This window comes from Carassius gibelio, chromosome A21, assembly GCF_023724105.1.
Source record: "Carassius gibelio isolate Cgi1373 ecotype wild population from Czech Republic chromosome A21, carGib1.2-hapl.c, whole genome shotgun sequence".
Taxonomy (NCBI): Eukaryota; Metazoa; Chordata; class Actinopteri; order Cypriniformes; family Cyprinidae; genus Carassius; species Carassius gibelio.
In genome coordinates this window covers 22,121,929-22,146,026 of record NC_068391.1, presented here as the reverse complement: position 1 = coordinate 22,146,026, position 24,098 = coordinate 22,121,929, and the positions used below count along the sequence as shown (strand labels likewise).

Here is a 24,098-nt window from a genome sequence, read left to right as displayed (position 1 = left end):
CTGATAATAAAGAAATGTTTCTTTGAGCAAAAAATCAACATATTAGAATGATTTCTGAAGGTTCATCACACTGAAGTAATAGCTGCTGAAACTATTAGCTTTTCCATCATAGGAATATATTACATTATAAAATATTTTCAAATATAAAAGTTATTTTAATTAGTTATCTAATAACAGTTTACTGTTTTATTAATTAAGTGCAGCCTTAGTGATTATAACAGAAATAACATTGAAATTCTGTTTTTGCTAAGTTCGTAAGAATGATAAGTGAGCTAGAATGATGTTATAATGCTCACAACACTCTTGGGTACAAAAACAGCACAGAACGTGAACCATAACTCTTTATGAGTCAAATGAGGTAAAAACAATAAGTATTCAATAATCAAGCTGGCCGCTGGTTGGCCTCTCTTCTTCCAAATAAATATAATAGAAGGCAAATAATTACAACAAAGAGCTGCAATATACAACTTCCATATGGTGGTGCTATCACCACACAAATTACTACATACAAATCTGCCATGGCTGCTCCCAAACCTCTGATCCTGAAACTTGCCTACTAAAAGAAACCAGATCAGCATATAAAGATGGCATTACTTTATTCCATGTAAAGCGATAGAAATGATCGCTAGATAGAAATATTAAATTAGATATTTAACAGAAACGTCATGGGGTGGCAGTAGCATTTAACAGCCTTTTAGAAGACAACAAAGATTTAATTCAAGACTAAAGATCAATTTGTGCATTTTTCTTTGCATACAAAGCCATACAAATGGGGAGGCACTGAAAAGCACAGACACAAGTGTTACTAAATGCATGTTGACACTATCTTTTGAATTTTCTCTTTCTTGAGAGTCGTTGGCTGTTCTTAGAGGAGTCAATAAGGCAGTCAGTGTTCTCTGATTGAGGAATGAAGGCGGTACTGGTACAGGAAGTCATCGCTGAGCAGACTACACTTTCAGAAGTCCCCATCACGACAGGATCGGCAAGGCCACTGGAGAACCATTTATGTAATAATTAATGCTGATTTCTATAAATGTGAAGGCATATGCACATTCAACGTCTTTAGCAAACAATATTGGTATTGTACCAGTTGCTTGTTGTAGAAACTTCAGATGGTCCAGGTTCATCAGTGCCTGTGAGTAAAGAAATTAATGTAATAAAAAGGTATTATCTGTCAAGCTTAATCGGCATAATCACCAGAAATGAGAAACAGATTACATACCAGACTGTCTCTGTTCTGTCTGGTCCAGAGCAGAAAGCAGGCCGTTTTCCTACAAAAGCACAATGTTGACACTTGATACAAACACAATACAAACCCTCTCAGTGAAAGTTTTGACACTTAAAAATGATGTTGCCTGATTAGCTCTTAAGTCTTTCTTTTCAATGCAAAAATTGTCATGTTCTGGATACTCCGGGAAACTCCACTTCTCCATTTGTGTTGATCTGCAAAGAAAATTCAATCAAAGCATGTCACTTTTTTTCTTAATTTATCCTCAACATGATTTTTCAATGTTTGAATGTTTGTTGTACCTACTTGCCAGATCGTGGAGTTTCCTCTGTCAAATTTATTTTGGTCCTTTTCCTTCGGGCAACAACTTCTATAACCCAAAATATTTCACTTGACTAATTTCTTGACGTATTCACAAATATCTCAGAGGCAATTAACAACCACGTTGGCAACACAATATTTATATACTGAATTTGACAGATTTTTATTACATCTATTTGCATAGTGAAAAGTTAAAAAAGAGCTATTAGAGAGCTAACCTTGCAATTGCTCCTCCTGGTGGTATATTTCGCCATTACATAAAGCTGCATGCACCTCGATCTTATCGAGAGGGAAGAGTTTGGAGCACATGGGGCATTCCAGTCCCTCAGTCTCCATCATCTCTTCTACGACAGGAGCACATCCTCCCTCCTCTACCTCAATCACCTCACTGCCAGTATGAGACTGGGGCTGTGAAGAATGGAAGCACACTTAAAATTATGAGGTCTTGAGACCTTGAAATTCAGTCTATATGGTCTATTGTTTGAGGGTCCTTGTAGGACGCTGCCTCTTGATTGGAGCAGAGTCATACGGTGTTACTGTACCTGAGCAGGACTGGTCACCATTAGTTCTTCTGGTGTGCTGTTTTGAGTCAACTGAGTCTCTGTATCAAGAACAATTAACTAAATTACATTTAAACCAGAGGAAAATGTTCCATCATCAACTGAAGGGCACTTTAGTCATAAACTTTGGTCATATACCTGGACAAACAATATCATCCTCTTCACAATGCACATGATTCTGGGCCTCCTCTTTCTCCTGCTCAGCTGAACACTGTATTTGAGTTTCATCTGGAGTTTCACATGGAGCACTTCCTCTGTTAATGAGATGTGTTAGGACAGCTTTATAATACTGTTGAGGTGCTGTGCATCCTTTCTAAAGCTTTGACACCATCCACTTTATGGAGTAAACCCGTCCATTTTCACTGTTTGGAAAATTAAGCACAGTAAATTAAGTAATTGTATTCCGCACATTATAAAACCTTACATGAGATATTTGAAAAGGAACTCTAATTAGAGAACAGTTACAGATACATCTTATTTATTGGTGTTAATCTGGCACCTGGTGCTAATTTCCTTAATTATATGACATACCCTATTTAAAAGGCAACATTTCTCTAATTTTCATTGAGATTGCAAGATGGCAGGCCACTCTAAGGTGAATGAAAGCCTGTGACAGGAAGTTGTCCAGATGAAAGTTAAAGGGATGCCCTTTCAGCCATTGGTCATTTCAAATCTGTGATTTCTCAAATACAGCTTTACAATGACACCAATTCAGGTCAACCAAAAAGGCTGGTCATCCATGTAAAACAAATGCATGAGAAGACAGAATAATGTGGAGACTTTCAATGGGCAACTGGTTAAAAACTGCAGCTTGAATTGCATGCCAGTTTAACCCTGAATAGGGTAAGGATCTGTCACTTTTAAGAGAAATCTGACTGAAAGCTCATTCTGCAGTGATGAAGCCTCTCATCGGCAGAAAGAATCAAAAGGATAGACCAAACTTTGATTTTTTATTTATTTGGGTCTGATGGGAAACGTTTGGTTTGGCCACAAAATGGGGAAAGATTGAAGCCCAAGTGCATAAAGAAGTCAGGGAAAAATGGAGGAAATGTCTTTTTTTGATTGTTGAATGTTTTGTGTAGCAAAAGTTGGGCCTCTTATATAGATACATGGCATGCTTATCAGAACCTCCTTCAGCAACATGCGGTACCTTCCCTACGAGCATCTCCAAATCAGCCTGCACTTTTCATGCAAGACAATGACCTTGTCACACTGCAAAATGAGTAAACCAATTCCTTGAAGTCAAGAACATGAAAATAATGAGAGAAAGAGATGGCTAAGAAACCCACTACAGTTACCAAACTATGGAAAAGAGTGGAAGAAGAGAGGACCAAGATCACACCAGCGCAGTGATAATAGTGTAATCTGTGGCCACAGACGTGCTGAAGTCATTCAAAGCAGGGGCTTCTACACTGCCTACGAATTTCTGAAAGTGATAACCCTAGAAAATGTTAGTTGTAATCTTCCTTTGTGCTGCAGTGGTCTCTGTTCTCTAATTGTGATCACTGTGTTTACCACAAAATAAAGGTTTTTGTTGCAATGCCTTGGTTATTTTGTGAAACATGTTAGTGGAACAGTGATATACCAACAACAGCTATTTTGAATTTCCTTCAAGTGAATTTCCTTGAGTGAAGATTAACAATATTTCAGAAATATTCTAGAATTTATAGATTGTTCTCTTATATATATATATATATATATACACACACACACACACACTTTGGTGGAAATCTAAACACTCAACACTCAACTCAAAAAATGTAAACGTTACTACATCTAAGAGTTAAGGGAACAAGACACTATTTTACCTAAAATGTTTATTTAAAGCGGCAGTTACAGGCTCCTCCTGGCTGAAGAAAGGTTTTTTTTCCTGTTGAGAAAGCAAACAAGATATCAGCAACAGGGGCAGCAACATTCTTAACAACACTGTCTTTGTTCCAGTATATCTAGTTAATGAAGCGTCATCTTGCGGTTGATGATGATATTACACCCAAAAAACACAAGTCAAAAACCCCATATTCTACAGAGAGAACCAGCCATAGACTTTGTCCTCTTTGCTCATAAATTAATGTCTCGGGTAAACTTTAGGCATTCAAAACAGAATGACTTTCTTTTGCAAAACAGGACATACATTTCATACATGTCATCTGTAGAGTACACTAGGAAACACAGCATGTTTTTAGACATTTTTTGGTCAACACAAGTGAATAAGGAAATAAATTGTCTCTCTCTTTCTCTCTATACATATTCATATATGTATGTATGTACAGTGGGTATATAAAAGAATCACCCCCTTTAAAATAGGGGCTGTGTATTGCCACGATACAGTGGTTGTGATATGATATGTTGCGATACTGTAAGCAAGGCGATATACCAGAACACAGTGGGATCTGCATCTGCAATAATCAGTCCCTGTAACATTCAACGTTACTGAACCACTTTTTGTGCAGTACGAGTATAGGGGGATAAATTTAAGTGCTTGCAGGATCCTTTAGTTAAATGTATAATACACATAAAATGTATTTTATATTTTGTATTTTACCTTCTAACATGACAATGACCAAAAGCACACAGCAAAACTGAGCATGCAGTGGTTGAAGGAGAAAAAGGTGAATGACATTGCATGGCCTAGTCAGAGACCAGACTTAACCCTCACTGAAAATCTGTGTAAAGACTTACAGACTGCAGTGAAGTCCATAAACGGTCACCATCAAATTTAACTGAACTTCAGCAGCAGTTCTGCATAGAAGAGTGAGCAAATATTGCAGTAGATGTGCAAAGTTAGTAGAGACATGAAGGCTGTAATTAAAGTAAAGTTGGTTCAACTAAACACTGACACAAGGTGGCGATCCTTTTTTCCAACTCAGTGATTCGGTTTTGTTTTATTTTATTTTTCTGACGTGTTGGTGTTATATCTTTCACTTTGATTTTATAAGTTGCTCGGAGTAAATACAGCTGAATAAACAAAAACTGAGTCCGCCTTCATTTCATGCTGCAAAGCAACAAAATGTGATTATTTTAAGGAGGTGATTCTTTTGTATGTGCGTGTGTATATATATATATATATATGTATATATGTACAGTATGTGTGTGTGTGTGTGTATTCCTATGAAATATGAGATTCTACTAGAAATGCTGCAAGTTGTTACTCTCAATGTGTAGAAAAGTAATAATTAATGTGGCCATGTTTTAACATTTTGAATAAAGTAAAATATTACCGGTATATTAAATCATTCTGTAATATCTTTCATAACAATAAGTTGATAATCATCTTTGTACAGGGTTTTGTTTAAAACTTTTGTTTGCCTTCAACCTAAAAATTGATTTGACGAATTAAAAATAATATAATAATTGGTTTTGCCTAAAGTGCTTTTTTTCTTAATAACTCTCTTATATTAATAGTCTGTCTCGTACTGGCCTACCTGTGATATGTTGCTGTTTCACTAAAAAGCTGCACTATACATTTAAAATAAATGTATTGTAATTTTATAGAATATAGGCGCATTTACAATAAATATACAATACATACAACATTTCCTTCTTTATCAGTTTTTTGACATTACACATTTTAGCACAGAAGCCTAAAATACTTTGTTGACTTGTCATGTCATAAGCTGATATTAGATTACTGTGTGAATTTTGTGGATGTTCCAATCAGGGGTCAGTTAGTTTATATAAACACTTATTATAGGTGCACCCTAGTGATTCAGGACAAGTTAAAAATACGGTTTGGAAAATGGATTCATGGTGTACTCGCTTATTATATACATTTTTCTACATTTTGAACACAATCAAAGTTACGGACGGCAGCTCTGATTGGTTGTTTCTTACCGGGAGCAATGTATTCCTGCAATGGGAGGAGCCAGAGGAGCTTGATTTTTTCACAGATTATCTGTCTCATATTCTACTGTCAGGACATAATGACAGGTTTAACAAATATGTACAAAATATATTTTTACAAAAGTTACCTACTGCAGCTTTAAACGCACATGAATGGCACCACAAAGTCATAATAACCAGTGGGAAACACTGAACTGTCTTTTAGCTCCGAGTTTGGGGCGTGTCAATGAAAAACAGGACAGAACCGATGGATCGACAGATGCAATATGTCCTCTGTATAATAATTATACAAAGGACATATAATATCTTTCAAAACAAATCAAAAATGTTTTGTTTTTGCTTCGAACAATGTAATGACATAAAAAATTAATAAATAAATAAAAGATCACCAAACCCTTTTTTTCTGGGTCTCAGGAGGATAAAGCTACCCGGAGCCATGAATTCAAACAGACATGATGGAACTATTACTACATATTAATTTCACATGCTGACATCCCTAGATCTTAACAACCAACCTAAAGACAGAGATTAGATTGATATAAAAAAAAGTATACTAACCTCTTGCTCATCTTTTGTCTCTGGAGAAGACACCACTACATATGTTTCACACTGTCTGCCCTCAGCATCCTCTTGTGACCCCACCACAGACTCCTCCTTAGCCTCTTCCCTCTCTTCTTCTACATCTATTCTGTTATTTTCTTTCTCTCCATCTTTGTCATTCTCCTCTTCATCCTCGGACAACTGAGGAGCTCTGTGGCGCTTCCATCTCCTTGCACCAAATGGCCTCTCTGATGAGCCAGGAATCACCTGAAGAGAAAAATAAAAAATCTATAATTTGGCAATCTACATTACTTAATATTCTATAAAAAAATATATATATTGTTACAGTGGTTTTGGCAGCCATTAAACAATTGTAAATATATCACATTATTAATCTTAATCTTCATGAGGAAAACTGGTAGGTTTCAGTTCCTACGCCCCTGAATATAACTGTTGTAATATGATGTTTTGACTGAATGAATGCAGCTGATGTCACTTACTGGCTCTCCCCAGTCTGCTTTGCGTAGCAGCTCTCGCTGGGCCTCCTTCAGACTCTTCTCATACACCTCCATTTGACACAAAATCACACGCGTGTACTCATCCGGGTTTTGCCCCATGGGACAGAAAGGCACACCCCAGAAGTAAGAAATAGTGCATTCTCCTTTTTCCAATGAAGTATGTGGAGGTTTACAGTCGGAGGGTTTGAATTCCACACCTTTTAATGCTCCCGAGCCCTCCTCCAGGACAGACCGGGACATCTGTGTGTCTTGTGTATAAGGATTGGGTGTGAAGACAGCTGGAGAGATGCAGGACTGGGTAGGGGAAAGCTCAGTCTTGACTGGTTGAAAAATGTTCTTGTGCAAGACTGGGCTGGGGGAAATAAACTGGAAAAAGACAACATTTTCCAATTAAGAATCACATTCTAATTAAACCTTGCTGTTTACATGTTCTATAGCTTTTAGAATATTCCTGTATACATGTAACAAGCATATTGCCAATAAACTTTGAAATGCATATACATTTTTGTACATGTTTGTATTTAATATCACACCCAAAAAATGTGTTTGTACATAGATATTTATAAATGAATGTTAGTAAATAGAGGCAGATGCCAGATGTTGTATACAAATTTCTAAAAACCATAACATTATCTGGTTAACAACTATGTGGTTTTGGCAATGAAGGGCTTACATGAGGCTTTGAATAGTTGAAATATAACCAAATGTTGAACAAGATCAGAATATTCTTGTGCATGTTAATGTCTAATACCCCTCTGTTCAAATGACAGGATATTAAACATGCAGTTACTTTTAATATACAAACTACTAACTATAAAATACAGTACCTACCTCTTCGCTGCCATCATCTTCATCTGTTAAATGTAAGTCCATGTGACTAGCAAATTCATTCCAGGTGTTCGGAGCAGTTTCTGGAGTTTAAAACATGTTAACAGTTAACCCAAACATTCTGTACAAAATCACATACAGAACTACCATAAACTACCGTTCAAAAGTTTCTTTTTTTTTTTTTAAGAAGTCTCATTAAGCAGTCTTTGACTTTAAAATTTTTGTAGGATTCTTTAATGAATAGAAAGAACAGCTTTTATTTGAAGCAAAGCACGTTTGTAATCTATCTTTACTGTCACTTTTGATCAATTTAATGCATCCTTACTAAACAATTGTGTATTTAAAAAGAAAAAAATTGTATGGATCCATCGCACAGAAAACCCAATGACTTCAAAGGCCCTGTCGGCAGGAACCAAACTTACTCTGTGTGGTACCAAATACTGCAAAACACTGCTTAGTCTTGCAACTACAGTGGGTCAACCACACATGCAACTTCAAGCATAAAGACTGTTTTTCTGTTGCCAGAGCTAAAACTCAAATTGCCTTGAATCTTTACTAAACACTAAAGTATTTTGTTTGGCACGACTATATAGCCTTATGTACATATGCATCCACATACCACTTGGAAATAAAGTATGCAAGTTATTTTGTATTTGTGCTGAAAATTGATAATTGTAGATAAAATGATAATAATTTGAAAACTACAAACTCTTGGTTCTAGGCCATATGGCTCTGAGTAAAGTGCAAACTTTGCCAGTATGGCCACAGTGTAGAGTAGTGCAAGAAATGGCATACCATTGTCAGATTTTACATTCTCTTCCAGAGTGGTCTGATCCTCCGCTTGCTTTAGGTTAGGGCTTTTCTGTTAAAATTATCAGACAAAGTTAGAACACAAACAGAGTTGAAAATGTGCATATTATGCATACTTTACAATATGTGAGAAAATGGGCAACATATTATGTCAAACATTTACAGATGCTATACTATTTCTGCTGATTTTTACCTTCTTGGGTAGATCTCAGGGAGCAGGATTGTGCAACGTTAAGTAAAAGTCATTAAAAAAATTATGAAAACATTAGAGAGGATTAATTCATTCCAAACTTAAGGTAAAACCAGACTTCTATAAATACAAGTGACTTATAGTAAAGTTCTCTCTGCAACACACACTACCATTCAAATGTGAAAAGGTAAGATTTTTTTTTAATGCTTTTTTTCAAAAGTCTTGTGCTAACCAAGGGTGTATACATTTGATCAAAAAGTGCAGTAAATCTGTAATATTCTGAAATATTTTTTTTATGATTTATACATCATGTATACATCCTATATACATATGAAAGTGGAATAAATAAGCTTTCCATTGATGTATGGTTTGTTAGAATAGGATATTATTTGGATGAGATACAACCATTTGAAAATTTGGAATCTGACGGTGCAAAAAAATCAAAATACTGAGAAAATCGCCTAAATCATTGAAGTTCTCAGCCGTGCATATTACTAATCCAAAATTAAGTTTTGATATATTTACAGTAGGAAATGTACAAAATATCTTCATGGAACATGATCTTTACTCAACGTACTAATGATTTTTGGAATAAAAGAAAAATCAATAATTTTCACCCATATAATATATTTTTGGCTATTGCTACAGGTGTATCTCAATAAATTAGAATGTCATGGAAAAGTTAATTTATTTCTGTAATTCAACTTAAATTGTAAAACTTGTGTATTAAATAAATTCAATGCACACAGACTGAAGTAGTTTAAGTCTTTTGTTATTTTAACTGTGATGATTTGGGCTCACATAAAAAACCTTTTTAGAGAATTTAATTGCATGTACTCATTACTTGGCAGGGGTTCCTTTTGCTTTAATTACTCTCAGTTCGGCGTGGCATGGAGGTGATCAGTTTTTGGCACTGCTGAGGTGGTCTGGAAGCCCAGGTTTCTTTGTCAGTGGCCTTCAGCTCATTTGCATTTTTTGGTTCTTGTTTCTCATTTTCCTCTTGACAATAACCCATGGATTCTCTCTGGGGTTCAGGTCTGGTGAGTTTTCTGGCCAGTCAAGCACACCAACACCATGGTCATTTAACCAACTTTTGGTGTTTTTGGCAGTGTGGGCATAATATCAGCATCTTCAAAAGGTAGAAGGAATCATGAAGTGCTCCAAAATTTCTTGGTAAATGGGTGCAGTGACATTCGTTTTCAAAAAACACAATGGACCAACACCAGCAGATGACATTGCACCCCAAATCATCACAGACTGTGGAAACTTAACACTGGACTTCAATCAACTTGGGCTATGAGCTTCTCCACCCTTCCTCCAGACTCTAGGACCTTGGTTTCTAAATGAAATACAAAACCTGCTCTCATCTGAAAAGAGGACTTGGGACCACTGGGCAACAGTCCAGTTCTTCTCCTTAGCCCAGGTAAGATGCCTCTGACTTTGTCTGTGGTTCAGAAGTGGCTTAACAAGAGAAATACGACAACTGTAGCCAAATTCCTTGACACATCTGTGTGTGGTGGCTGTTGATGCCTTGACCCCAGCCATCCTCAGTCAATTCCTTGTGAAGTTCACTCAAAAACTTGACAATCCTCATAATGCTGTGGTTCTCTTGGCTGGTTGTGCATCTTTTTCTTCCACACTTTTTCCTTCCACTCAACTTTCTGTTAACATGCTTGGATACAGCACTCTGTGAACAGCCAGCTTCTTTGGCAATGAATGTTTGTGGCTTACCCTCCTTGTAAAGGGTGTTGATGATTCCCCATGATTGTGCAGCCTAGTGAACCAAACTGAGAGACCATTTTGAAGGCTCAGGAAACCTTTGCAAGAGTTTTTGAATTTATGCACGTGTTTTACAATTTGAGTTGAATTACTGAAATAAATAAACTTTTCCATGACATCCTAATTCATTGAGATGCACCTGTATACCCCAGTGACTTATATATAAATTTATGAACAATAGTGTAACTGCTAAACCTGTCATTTTAAGATGTCCTACTTAAGCTTGCTACAGTGACATCTTCATTGCTGGTTTTAGGCACACATTCGGAGCTTGATAGCTTGGATCTCGCAGAAGGTGAAAGGCACATATCTGGATCTGTGCTCAAACCTTGGCTTACTTGTGTTGGTAAATGAATATCTTCATTAGATATATGAGTATCGTCTTCACTTGCATTGGTATTTTTACGACCATCTTTGTCCTCTGGCAAATACATTTTTCGTTTGAAGTCTTTCTGAGTGAAGACTGGGCATTTGGAAAAGGGTGAATCTTCCTGCTTTGGGGACGGAGATCCGTAAGTGCAAATGGAAGCGGCAGCGCCATCTTGCATGTGAAAGTTTGAGTCTATGCTTGCCGGGATGAGGTCCTGACTCAGTTTCTCAACACATACTACAGGCTGGTGAATTAAGCAGCCATGCCTGGTGAAGACAGGGGACGTCTGAGACTGGGACTCAGAGACAGATCTGAAGAGCTCAGGAGTGTTGCTGATGACTGTCTGTTCATCTGAGGTCGTGTCCTAGGAAGATGCATGAGCATAAGGAAAACAAAGGGGAAAGATTAATACTTTTGCAATTAATCCTGTAAAGCCTGAAGAAAAAATATCCATGTTCAATTTTTTTATATATATATATATATAGATAGATGGATGGATAGATAGATAGATAGATAGATAGATAGATAGATAGATAGAGAGAGAGAGAGAGAGAGAGATGGAAGTTTACTGAAACAAAATCTTAAAAACATTTGCATGTGTTTTTTGAGTATCATATTTGATACATCAGACTTTTACATCTCTTATAGTATAATAAAATGAAAATATGGAGCTCATTCCAGAGAAGAAAACAAAAACACCTTTATTTTATTCAGAGGCCCAAAGTGAAAAAAAATGTATACAATTTGGAGATGATTCTGATATAGCCAAAATGTGTAAATAATTGACAGATACAGCAGATTACTTGCATAAAAAGCATATAAACACCAGCTGTTCTCTATATCTCCCAATAATATGTCTAAGTAAGATGATAAATGCTTAGCTTTATGATCAAATATCTTTTTATTATGGGAGGGAAAAACAGGGCTCTGAACTGGTTCAAGCAACAAAAACGAAAACCAGAAACAAATGAAACTTTTACAGAAACACAAGCAGCAACAGAAACTAAACCAAATGTAATAGTTCTGAACAGAACAACTATCTGAAATCTCTATTAATCAGTTAATAATGGAACACAAATAACAAATGACTTTGCAAAAGCTTTACAGTTTTGAATGATGTCTTACTTCAAGCTGTATGACTATAAATTATTGAGTAACAGTTTCATCTCTTAAAAGGGAAAACAATGCAGTGATCACGCCAGCACCACACACTCATACACAACATATATTTGCTAACTTGACATCGTAGCCTGTTCATTACCAAAATAAATTACAGTTAATGAAACAGATAAAATTACACTGCTTAATCAAAATAGTCCATAGTACAATTGGGGCCGTTGAGAGTGAGCACCGCCTCACTGTGCTGTTATAGCTTATGAGAAGGATGATGATGCTTTAGCATCTAGAAAAGTCACGAATACGTAAACATTTGGATTCGTGCCAAATGAGAGAGGTAGGCTTCCGTTTCGCTTTAAATTAATTTGTTTTGGCTTGACATTTATTTAGCCATAATACTGTTAACTTTAAAGGATTTGTAGTGAAGAGAAGGAAACTAAAATAACCTATAGTTGTGTTTATAATGTTTGTAAACATTTTGCTTTATTTACCAGTATTTTAGCCTACATTCTGAATGTAATAATAAAAGGAGACATGCTTAATTATTTATTTTCCTCTCAAAAACAAAATTTTATACGATTAGCTTTTTCTTTTCTTTCTTTTTTTTTTTAAACCATGCAGAAAACATATACTTTAATTTCTTTAAAACAGGGTTGGGGAACATTGACTACGTTTACATGCTGTAAAAATTCGGGTTATGGTCGGGTTAAGGTCACTATTTGGGTTACTGAAACATTCGGGATAACCCGTTTACATGCGTGAGCAGAGAGAGTTACTCCTGTATACATGGAATGTGTAATCAGTCGCCAATATCCCGATGTAAACAGCGACGCACGGTTAGCGTCAGGACTTAATACGCAATATGCGTCATTTCCGATTCTTCTTCCTGTATCCAAAGACTCAAAAGACCAAGATTCCTTGCGAAAAGAACATGCGCAGAACACACATTTTGATGGGGATATGCCGAAACGCGTTTACAAGACCAAATATTCAGGTTAGAAAAGGGGTACCCCAGATATAATATCCCGGTTTTTAAAAACCGGGATATGAGCATATCCGGGTTTTTGCCGGTGTTTACATGGCAGTGCGCGACCGGGTTATTGCTAATATCCCGGTTTTGAACGGGTTATTGGCTGCATGTAAACGTAGTCAGAGATCCTGGAGTGCTGGTGTCCCTGCAGAGTTTAGTTCCAACCCTAATCATACACACCTGAACAAGCTAATCAAGGTCTTCAGGACACAGGTAGGTATTTCTTTTTTCAGGGATTGCCAAACTATGCAGTGACACTCCAGGATTAAGAGTCCACATGCCTGCTTTAAAATATTGAAAGTTTTTCATTTTTTTTAATACAGAAAAGATGGTGCTGTATTGGCTGACTAGACACAATATACCAGAATAAGGTATATCTTTTTTTGTGTGTGTGTCTGTAAAGAAAACACTGTACTTATTATTATCATACTATAGGCAAATAAATGAATAAACAAATAATGTCATTAAATGTTTGTTTGTTTTCGGAATGGTAATTATACAGAAGGAACACATGAACAGAAACATTAACCCTTTAAGTACCACATCCATTTTTGAATATAAAGGTGAAAGTGCACTATTCAAACTTAAATAGTTATAATTCATAGATGCTTTGGAATACAGACTTATGGTTGGACTCTTTTTTTTTTTAAGAGGAAAATCTGCGAATTATTGCAGGTGGAATAATTTCAAAATATCAAAGTATCAAAAAGTTAAAGAAGTTTAAATTAACTGTTAAAAAAAAACGCCCTGTGCCATTTTTATTTTATACAAAATAAATAATTTTCCAAATATTTTTGAATCATAAATTGATATAAAATGAAAGCTGAATTTCTAAATAAGTTTTGTTCCAAATTTGAAGTTGATATAAAAACATTGAGGTTCCTGAAAAATTTTATTAGGGTGTTATACAACAAACAGCCACCGGGTGCCATCAAAACTTTTAAATGCATTTTTCTTACACAAATGTCTAAATATCTCTGTCAATATTAGATATATCACAGAATAACCACCAAACATGGAATCTTGAGATTCAGACCTTTCCGACAATATGTACTTTTCTCAAGAAAGGTTTTGTTTCTAAAAGACCATAATACATTTTGTAATATGACATTTGACTCCACCCTCTAAGGGGAAGGAGACTGCCAAAAGATATTAAAGTACCATTTCCATTGTAACGCAATGTCCGATTTCACAATGGTTTTCACAGGATGAATTTTGAGGTTTTATGTTTTCAAATTATATCTAAGTTATGAGTATTACTAAGATATGTGACAGACAAAAAAAGACAACAACAAAAAAGAGTGTCAACAGACCCACCAGTGGGCCGGTGGTACTTAAGAGTTAAAATTCTGATTCTGCTTGGAGTGAACAAATTAAATTTTTATTTTTTTTACACCCTGGGCTAGGGCTGGGATAAACTATTATTTTTTAAATGGTTAATCTAGCAATTATTTTTTCGATGCATCGATTAAACTAACGATTAATTTTTTCAGACAGATTCGATTTCAATTATCTCCCCCATTAATTGACTACTAACAATTTATACATGTTTATTTACATATCTGAATGAAAAAAAACATGAATTCCTTAACATTGCAATATATGTTTATTGCACTTAAAATTACAAAATAAAAGACTGACTAAGAATGCATTACTTTGCACTTGTATAGAGATAGCATTCAATAAAACCTTGAAGCCTTGAAAACACATAGCTTACTGAAACAAGCTTACTGAACACATAGGGCCTAGCTTACTGAAAAAAAGTTCTTCTTTCAGATGAAAATAACAACAACTTAATGTCTAGCATTCAATAAAAAAGGTCACCCAAAATACTTGTTTAGAGCAATTGAAAGAATACAGTAACCAATGTAAACTTGAGGGCTTTAAGCTAATACAGAGAGTGCTTTTAAAATAAATAAATAAATAAAAATTAATAGTGGGAGCCAGCGGCCTGTCATGGAGAAGAAAAAAAATCTCAGAATGCTCCACGTGAAACTTTGGCGTCCGCCCTTTTTCTATCGTGTCTAATGATTTTGGTAACTATGCACGAGGGAGAGAGAGAGATAGAGAGAGAGCAAGACAGCGGTCGTGTAGTTTGAAGACTGTGAGTGCGCGAGCGCGCGTGAAACTTTGGTGTTTCGCCCTTTTTCTATCGTGTTTAATGATTTTGGTTAATATGCACGAGAGGGAGAGATAGAGAGAGAGCAAGACAGCGGTTGTGTAGTTTGAAGAATGTGAGTGAGCGAGCGCGTGCGAAACTTTGGTGCTTCGCCCTTTTTCTATCATGTTTAATGATTTTGATTAATATGCACAAGGGAGAGAGAGAGAGCAAGAAGCGCTCATGTTGTTTGAAGACTGTGAGTGTGCACGCGCAGCCGGGGCTCTCTCTCGTACACGCCCTGTCAGGCGCAGCAGTCATTCTATTCTACATCACTCACCAATCAAATAAGGCTTTGACAGCCACCAAAAAAAAAGATCAATGCAGAAAAACCCCTGGATTGGTTGTATAACATTGGACTGAATGTTGATCCGGCCATCGCATATACTCAGCGCACATAAGGTAAACGTTTGCAAACGTTTTTAGATAAATAAAAACAGGTCGACGAATCGACGCGTTGTCCCAGCCATACCCTGGGCAAAACATTGCAACATTGCATCATATAATGCAATAAATTACAATGATGACAGAGATGTACAAATCCTCAAAAGCCTTATGTATCATATCATGTATTAACATTGCTATATGATTTTTCTAAAAACTTATATATGGATAAAAATTCCACATCAAAAAAGAGGTGTACCACAACCTGAAGGGGACAGATTTAGAATTATAATTGTAATATAGGACCTAATAAAAAAATGTAACTCTTAATCAGACAACAAGGGGCATATAGAAGATTCTGTACAACAGATCAACCAAGTTTTGATAATGTTGATCATTTAGAAGCCTTAGAAATGTGCATATAAAATATGATAAGGTTTAGTTTATACAGAGAAAACAATAATTCGATAACAAAATGTGAAGGCCTTTCATAACTAACCTGAGTGGAAGCAGGAGGACTGGAGACCTGAGCTGGGGAACTCCTTATTGAAAGATGTATGGAGGTCTTCTGTGATGGATCAGACATTTCCGGCAGCGGACTAGTTGATATCTCACTTGTTACATTCTGCTGTGGTTGATCTGTAGAGCTGGCTGCTTCATCGTGACCCTCCAAAGCTTTTAAAGAGCTTTCCTGCAGAAATACAATCAGCATTTTTTATTAATACCTTACTTCTCTTTGACTGGTCATACTTATAAAAGAGATTTTGTAATACACTACACAAGTTTTGCACAATTTTATGCAGTCTAGATAAGTCAATGATTCTCAATTTAAGTCAGAGCCAGTGTGAAGATTTTGGGCTGTCGGAGTTGACAGATTTCGCTGAAAATCATGTAGTCCATAATGGGCAAAGATTCATGTTTGATATTTTGAGATTATATTACAATTTATATTGTATTTATTTCTACTGCATCTCGTAGCAAAGAGGAACAAGTTTCTGTGTGAATTTGTTTGTTGTTTGCTGAAAGCCTTGAAGAGGCTTTTTGAGAAGAAATGTTTCACCAACATTAAGACTTTCTTCTATGGCTTTTTGTATGTCGTTGTCTTCCAGCTCTTGTCTCTGGGCAGCACGGTTTGCTTCCTGAGTGCTCAGTCTCATGGCCAGGTTCAGCATATCTTCTTCTGTCATCTCTGAAATCACGAGTAGAACACCACAAACAGGTCTGAATGAAAAGCACCCCTACATTTTCAGGCACTATTAATCATCTGTCATTAAATCTTGAGTTTCAGTACTTTGTAGATGAGACTGATTCTCCCTTCTTTCCAACCGGGTTGTCCAAGAGGACCGTTTAAATGAGCAATCTTCCTCCTGAGGATAAAAAGTTCAAATTTAAAGATGGTTTATTATTTCATTTTTTTATTATTATTATTAATCATTATAATTTACCATAAAATTATTATTTATTAAATTACTCTCACAGAAACACTGGCTCAACCAGTGGCCTGAGTTTGGGGCAAACCAATGGAAGACAGGGAATTTTTTGAAAATATAATATTTTTTTTTTCTCCAATTCTGTTTGGTGAAGTTACTGGAACCAAAATTAGCACAACATACCCAATACTGAATATCTGTTACTAACTGTGAATTTGTTAGAGACAATTATTACCATTGTAATTCTTTAAGAAAAGTTGTTGCTATTTAGACAACTCTTACGAAGCCAAACACACAGGATGTGGTTACCTACTGCATACACAGTAACGTTACCTCTTCATGTTCAGAATCAGATATGACCAGGGTCTCTTCATCATTGTGCTCCACACTGCTGACTTTCACTCTTCTTCCGCCTTCATCTGCGGCTCGCTTCCGGCGGGGCATGCTGCGACCTCAACAACATTAATTCTCTCTCTGTGTACACCTTTATACACACTTTCTGAGACTGTTCCTCAGCTAACTGCACATACACTTTTACTGAACGCGTTCAGTGTTCATATTCGACCATACGAGGTTAGATCGTTTAACCAAATGCTCGAAAAACAAGGATTTCGATTCCAAGATATTTTCACAAACGGTTGTCATGTCACGTGACACAAGGGTCAAGAAAAAACGTTACGTCACAGCAGACAGCGCGCGAGCTGGGACGATTTTTTGATTTGATGGGAAGTTAGAGTGATATGTGTAAATCCGTTTGCCTCGAAGAACTGGTTCAAAAGCGATTCAATGGTTCTTTAACGTCTTTACATCTATTTTTTTGATTTACAACGTTTGTTAGGTTTTTTAAGACAACGTAAATCCAAATAAGGATGCGATTTTAACTACATAAAAATAAATTACAGTAAAATGCAATTGCATTACAGAAATTACATTCATTTAACAGAAACACCATAGTGTTTTAATAACAAAATAGACTTAACTAAATTTAATGGTTATACAATGTATTAAGTCATATGGTCACTAAGGATGTTGCAACTTCATGTGTACCAATTCAATTTGAAGCCAAAATTCAGCTCAAAACCCTTAATTTCGAAATAACGTTAAATAAAAAAAAAGTCACTTCGAAAGTAAATTGAATTTGAACTCAGAACAAAAAAGGAAAGATTCGGATCCAGAAACGATTAATTCAACCAACCACGTTGCTTTTGTTTTCACACCCTGGGGAGCAGTAAAATATTTGAGGTGCAATATTTACATATTCTTGTTAAATTTAGGGTCGTAAGCGAAATTTTGAGTGTGCATTAATAACACCAGATAACACTTAAAACTGGTAAAATGCTAGAAAGTAATGATTCCTTTAGCAAAGTAAATCAAGTCGCTCAGCAACAAGACACATATTTACCCCGTGTCGATTCTCTTAAGGATCCTTAGGTCATCTGCATTGCTTAGTGGATGCGTAGACGAGTATAGAAATCATTCTGTGAAGCATGCAGGATAAATTGTTCACATATTTGTTTGTAAATAGATTGAAAATCGTTACAGGAAACACTATGAAGAGACTTGTACAGCGCATGTATCGTCTGCGCATGCGCGATCCGCCTCCTGCAAACACCATGGCGCAGCAAGAGCCGAATGGAGATTTTCCATACTTACCTTCAGGGGCGGCCGAGGGTAAGAGATCGGCGACATTCATTTAGTAATAAATTACGTTACATTCGATGCATTGTTTAGAAGTAAAACATGACATTTATTACGAGAACGTACAGTGCTTGAGAGTCTGTAGGAGTGTAAAGCATGGTAGCATAGCTCAAGCTCTTCAGTGCTCTGAGGACTGCTTCTTTAGTGTCTACTTGGAAAAACAGTGTATTCAAGGTCGATGTAAGACAAAGCCTAATTTTTGGCAACTGAATGCAAAGGAAGTCTATTTTAGGTTTGATTTGAGGATTGCATACTTTACCTCAAAGCTGTTTTGTATTCATGTCTTTTATATAACAATGAAATACCCCTTTGTAGTAACTGTATCTGATGCTGACCTGTCTTTCAGTGAACCGAATGATAAAGGAGCACAGTGACTTGTTCTCTGATTCACAATGTAAAGTGTGTAGCGCTGTCTTAATCTCAGAATCCCAGAAACTTGCACATTACCAGGTATGAATTCACACTCGCATGGACAAAGTTTAAATGATCAAATCATTTACGCCGTTCCTCAGCTAAACAGTACAAAACGTGGTTTTGAGAACTAAATACTGATTTCAAGCATTTCGAGATGTTTTCACAATGGCATACTAGCATACTACTCATACTATTTCTGTAGTATTCTCTGTATTTTATGTATGTATACAGTATAAATGCTTGGAATACTCAGACTGCCTGTTGAGTTTGAGAAAATCTGCAGTATACAACAGAGATCAAATTAGATGGTTGTATCCGAGACAGAATATAGCAGAGGCTGGCCACTTGAATCACAATGAATGAGAGAAATTAGTTAATTTCACAATATGACAGTTCTAGTAAACAAGCTCCCACCTTACAAAAAATAATAATGCCATTCATGACAGATTGATTTGCATATTTGAATAATACTTTTGAAATAAATACAATTCCCCGAGATTGTTGCATTTTATGCTTGCCTGCCTTAAAAGGGACAGTATTGGTTATTGTGGGTATTGGGATAGGCCCAAAGTATCTTTAGGAATGGTGCGCTGTATCCCACAATGAAGTATTCTCAACGTGACTTCCCAGTTCTAGCATTTTGTGACATCACCCATGATTTTTAACATCTATTGCTCATATTTGATCAGATTGTCAAAATGCGTTTTAACCCAAACTTGGATGAAACATGCTGCATATATTTGTGATAAAACTGACTATTACCTGTTAAATAAAGCTGACATGACAACTATCCCAGGTAAAATTAGTATCTTGTAAATGTTTTTTTTTTTTTTTTGGTCTCCTGTAGAGCAAAAAACATGCGAGCAAAGTACGCCGGTACATGAGCATTCATGGTAATGAGGAGCCCGTTGCAAAACGGTTCAAGCCTTCAGGTGATGTAAGTCATATAAATGGCCAGATGTGATGGAGACTTATTGTATATTGGATCCCAGATGTGTTTGTGTCCTGCATTAATGGCTAGTGTTATGTTTTGCAGATAAGTAATGTTGAGGAAGGGGAAAAATACAAAGCCTGCGATGTGTGCAACATGACATTCTCTTCCCCGGTAGTGGCACAGTCACATTACCAGGGCAAAGTTCACTCCAAGAACCTTCGCTTGAAGACCTTCGGTCAGCAGACTCCTGGTAAAAGACTTGATTATCTTGATATTTAGTTCTTAATCCTGGAATTACCAGAAAAAAATGTACACTCATTTTTTTTACAAGTTGATGGTTCTTTCGTACCGGGTATGTTTGTTATTGCATGTTGTTGCAATGCCTTTGACTTGACCTTCCATTTCCAGTGTGATGAATGAACTAATATCAGTATTGATCGTAATTTCTGATTCCTGTTTTGTTTAAACAGCCAAAAGTTGAGATATTTTTATACAAACTAGGGTAAAAATTGCTAAATGACCATGGTACATAAGCATTTCATTATGCTTCACATACTAATTGTTGGCAATATTGAGGATACAGTACACAGCATGTTAATATAATATTATATATTCCGAACATGGTCTGAAGTGCTAATCTCAGTTGAAAAGCTGACCTGTGTTTTGGTTTATCTTCCAGCATTACCTCAGCCCAAAGTACAGGTGAAGAAGGATGAAGTACTACCTGAAAGTGCACAGGGGCCAGCAAAACAGGACCCCAACCGCTTCTGCTCCATCTGTCAAGCTTCCTTCAACAATCCCCTCATGGCTCAGCAGCACTACAGTGGCAAGAAACATAAAAAACACCTGACTAAACAGAAGCTGATGGAGACATATGGGCCGTCCTCTGCACCAGGTCAGAACATAGAAGGGGGTCCCACATCCAGTATGTAAAACTTGGTGTGGAATTTAAGTGGGAATTACATCAGTAACACACAGCCAGAAGTATCCCATTTATAAAATAGTTAATGTTATATTTCATAATTAAACTGTCAAATCAATTAATCACGATTTAATCTCTTCCAAAACAAAAGGTGTGTTAACATATGTATGTGTACTGTGTTTATTTATATGTGTATAGAAGTACACACAAAAGCATGATTTTTTCATGTTTTCTCATTTTTTACATGTATATATTCTTTTTTATATATGATTTATATATAAATATAACATATACTTCTTAAATATATACATGTACGTATGTGTGTGTATTTATATATACATATAAATATACACAGTACTCACACACATGTTATGTAGACACAAACCTTTGTTTTGGATGCGATTAAACACGATTAATCAGTTTGATAGCCCTAATAGATGTGCAAATTATTAAAGAAATCAAGTGCTTTAATAAATTCTGTAAACGTTCAGCTGCATAACTGTCTACTGACTACAGTCAATTTCAAATAACCTGTAACATTCCTATCTCGCCTTAAATTGTAAATTATTTTAAACTTTTATTTTTTATTTTTTATTTATTTTTTATTTTTTTGTGTTTAATTTAACTGTTTATATGCACCTTAAATTATGTTTAAGATCTATATTCAGGTTGCAGATGTATTTAAAATACAATTTATTTATGCATACAGTTAGGGATTCCTGCAATGTGGAAAATCCAGATGAAATCACAGAATCCAGTCATAAATATCGAACTTACAGTAAAATGCCGGATGCCATGGAATTTGGCAAATTTTGGGTAAATAAAATACAAGTAGGCTGTACAGTCATTTACAACATAATATGGAGTAGTGTCTGTGAATATTAAAGTACAAAAAGTGTTTGAACTGAAGTGGCTACAGCAATCTGTCATGTAAACTGTATACACTCATACCAAAAGTAACAAAAGCTTATTGTACATAATCAGAAAACAGACTTAAAGATTCATCTTGGGATTTAAGAATCAGTGTTGGATTCTGTTAAAATCACTTAATCACTATAGTCAACCTAGTCCTAGTTGATACACTTATTTGTAACACTTAATCCATTTTAACCTTGAAAATGAGGACTTGTGGTCTCTTTGTTGATTTTGTCAAACCAGTAAATGTAACAAACATTTTCAGCCTCCACACTGAAGGGCTACCCATGTACCGTGTGCAACATTGAGCTGAACTCTGTGGAGCAGTACCAGGCCCACATCAGCGGGTCCAAACACAAGAACCAGTGAGTATCTCATGCTGCTTTTAACAGCCGTCTTAAAAAGATTTCCTCATCTTATTGGTTGAAAAAAACATATTTCCCCATTTAACAGTGGCAAACTCAAGAAGGGGCCAAATGCATTGGCTGACCCCCCTGAGAACTACCAGCCCGATTTCCAGTTACCACCCAACCAGGAAGGACCAGAGGACACATGGGACTTGGACAACTTCAACGAGGGCTATGAGTGAGAAGATGCAGTCAACCGTCACTGTCCTCTGCTCATATGTGACAAGCTTCCTCTGTTTAGGCACAGGTCAATGTGTGTCTGCACTGTGCATCTCCTAATGCCAGCTTTTCACCACACTACATCTCTTCCTGTCTATTCTTGTCACTCTCACAAATGGTTGAGGGACCACAATAAACTTCCACAGCAACCCCCCCATAAATGAAGGCAAGGAGACAAAACTTAAGAGTGCAGCTTTTTCCAGTGTTAGGATTGTTAATTAGTGTTATGTTACTTGTTTGTTTGGTTTACAAAAAAAAATATTTTCACAATTTTCACATACAAATGCAGGTCCTGAAGGTTGTTTAAGGAGATGTTTTGTTTATTATATGTTTGATATCTTGTTGCTTATTATTTTAACTGCTCAAGCTCCTTATTTTGTTAAATGAATGTCTGATTTCAGAGCTGTTGAATTTGATGGTGTGCAATGTTTGAACAGTTTCTTTTTTTGGGAGCTCAGAGTTCTTTATCTTTTAATTTCTAATTTTCTATGTCAATTTAGAGAAAAAAAGAAAGAGAAATCTATGAATTTTAAGCAATTTTATTGATTTACTCTGTTCTAGGCTGGACAGTAGCTGTCTTTCATTTCTCATGGCTCCTTTCCATTTCCATGTAAACATAAATCTTAAAGTAGGAATTATTTTGTAATTATATACGCTTACTAGAGATTTCAGTTAAATTGGTGCTTCACTTCTAACATACAAAACGAACTTGTCCTAGTGTTTAAAGATGTCCAATCATAGGAAATTAGTGCCCAGGTCATAAAGGTGATTTATTTATTTAGTTTATATTTAGGTACAAACACATAAGTTCATCTTAACATAGACTATAACATAGAGATTTTGCATTATATTCTTGTGTAATTGTTTTACAAAGTCAAACACGTACTACAAGCTGATTAGTTATAACTGTACTTTTAATTCTGTTCAGGATTTAGGTGAAACCTCTCTAATTATAAAGCGGAAATGCAAAGTATGAAGCGAAAACGCAACAAGTTTTCAATGACTGTTGAGCAAATGTGTAATGTATGGCTTGCATTGTTTATTTTTGCAGTGTACATTGCAGATTGTTCTTGGTACAAGAAACTGATGCTAATGCTAAGATTTAAAGTCAGCGATAGTTCAATTATTGTTTAGAACCACCATAATTAAGCTTCTGATTTCAAATTTAGATTTAGTTTAAGGGTCTGTTTATTAGGGGCAATTATTTAAGTCATTGTGAAAGTCCAAAGTGCAACCATTAATATTTGTGTGTTCTCAAACTCAAACTTTCACTCTCCCAAGTTTATGTTAGACATATGTTGGGTATTAATACAGACTCATCAAGAACTGTAAGTGAACCCAATAGCAGTCAGCAGAAGAACTACTGTAAGTACAGTGTTGCTTAGTTTGGGAGCCTGATATGTTACATTGACAAATGTTCTTGCAATGTTAAAGGCTTTTGAGCAGCACAACAGCAATTATGTGCTGGATTAAGGCCTTCTAACTTG

At 36.0% G+C, this 24,098-nt stretch overlaps 2 protein-coding genes and 1 non-coding gene across 12 annotated transcripts; 1 reads left to right on the top strand and 2 right to left on the bottom strand.

Moving 5' to 3' along the window:
- Nucleotides 1-579: 579 nt before the first annotated feature.
- LOC127941421 (BRCA1-A complex subunit RAP80) lies at nucleotides 580-18,653 on the bottom strand. 5 transcript variants are annotated; one of them, XM_052536429.1, is made up of 19 exons: nucleotides 18,505-18,653; nucleotides 17,436-17,547; nucleotides 16,964-17,039; nucleotides 16,737-16,861; nucleotides 16,172-16,363; nucleotides 10,953-11,348; nucleotides 8,631-8,697; nucleotides 7,839-7,918; nucleotides 6,990-7,373; nucleotides 6,508-6,756; nucleotides 3,918-3,979; nucleotides 2,248-2,363; nucleotides 2,092-2,150; nucleotides 1,768-1,957; nucleotides 1,535-1,598; nucleotides 1,356-1,443; nucleotides 1,223-1,271; nucleotides 1,088-1,133; nucleotides 580-991 (listed from the first exon to the last, which is right to left on the bottom strand). In XM_052536429.1, the coding sequence occupies exons 2-19, from the start codon at nucleotides 17,544-17,546 to the stop codon at nucleotides 823-825; spliced, it is 2,523 nt and encodes an 840-aa protein (XP_052392389.1). In that variant the 5' UTR covers nucleotide 17,547; nucleotides 18,505-18,653; the 3' UTR covers nucleotides 580-822. The 5 variants fall into 5 exon arrangements, 4 of the variants coding, with proteins under 4 accessions (XP_052392389.1, XP_052392392.1, XP_052392390.1 ...); XM_052536432.1 differs by having other exon boundaries at nucleotides 11,007-11,348; XM_052536430.1 differs by lacking the exon at nucleotides 18,505-18,653 and having other exon boundaries at nucleotides 17,436-17,557.
- Nucleotides 8,190-8,319, bottom strand: LOC127942390 (small Cajal body-specific RNA 14). The gene has a single exon (XR_008149313.1). It is a non-coding gene; the product is annotated as a small Cajal body-specific RNA 14 (non-coding RNA).
- Nucleotides 17,528-23,855, top strand: LOC127941432 (zinc finger protein 346). Of its 6 annotated transcripts, none has more exons than XM_052536459.1 (8): nucleotides 17,528-17,675; nucleotides 18,645-18,773; nucleotides 19,147-19,250; nucleotides 20,062-20,151; nucleotides 20,251-20,398; nucleotides 20,828-21,043; nucleotides 22,251-22,350; nucleotides 22,439-23,855. In XM_052536459.1, exons 2-8 carry the CDS (start codon nucleotides 18,653-18,655, stop codon nucleotides 22,572-22,574), a joined length of 915 nt encoding a protein of 304 aa, XP_052392419.1. In that variant the 5' UTR covers nucleotides 17,528-17,675; nucleotides 18,645-18,652; the 3' UTR covers nucleotides 22,575-23,855. The 6 variants fall into 6 exon arrangements, with proteins under 6 accessions (XP_052392419.1, XP_052392418.1, XP_052392420.1 ...); XM_052536458.1 differs by lacking the exon at nucleotides 17,528-17,675 and adding an exon at nucleotides 17,802-17,831; XM_052536460.1 differs by lacking the exon at nucleotides 17,528-17,675 and adding an exon at nucleotides 18,202-18,344.
- The last annotated feature ends 243 nt before the right edge of the window (nucleotides 23,856-24,098 follow it).

What these genes read in the sequence shown, in the direction of transcription:
- LOC127941421 (XM_052536429.1), bottom strand. Translation starts at nt 17,546, where the DNA reads ATGCCCCGCCGGAAGCGAGCCGCAGATGAAGGCGGAAGAAGAGTGAAA. An exon ending in CCATAGAAGAAAGTCTTAAT is followed by an intron (nt 16,364 to 16,736) that starts GTTGGTGAAACA and finishes GTATTTCTGCAG; the next exon opens with GAAAGCTCTTTAAAAGCTTT. An exon ending in AAGCAGACTGGGGAGAGCCA is followed by an intron (nt 6,757 to 6,989) that starts GTAAGTGACATC and finishes TTTTCTCTTCAG; the next exon opens with GTGATTCCTGGCTCATCAGA.
- LOC127941432 (XM_052536456.1), top strand. Translation starts at nt 18,590, where the DNA reads ATGCAGGATAAATTGTTCACATATTTGTTTGTAAATAGATTGAAAATC. An exon ending in TGGGCCGTCCTCTGCACCAG is followed by an intron (nt 21,044 to 22,250) that starts GTCAGAACATAG and finishes AAACATTTTCAG; the next exon opens with CCTCCACACTGAAGGGCTAC. An exon ending in GGGTCCAAACACAAGAACCA is followed by an intron (nt 22,351 to 22,438) that starts GTGAGTATCTCA and finishes CCCATTTAACAG; the next exon opens with TGGCAAACTCAAGAAGGGGC.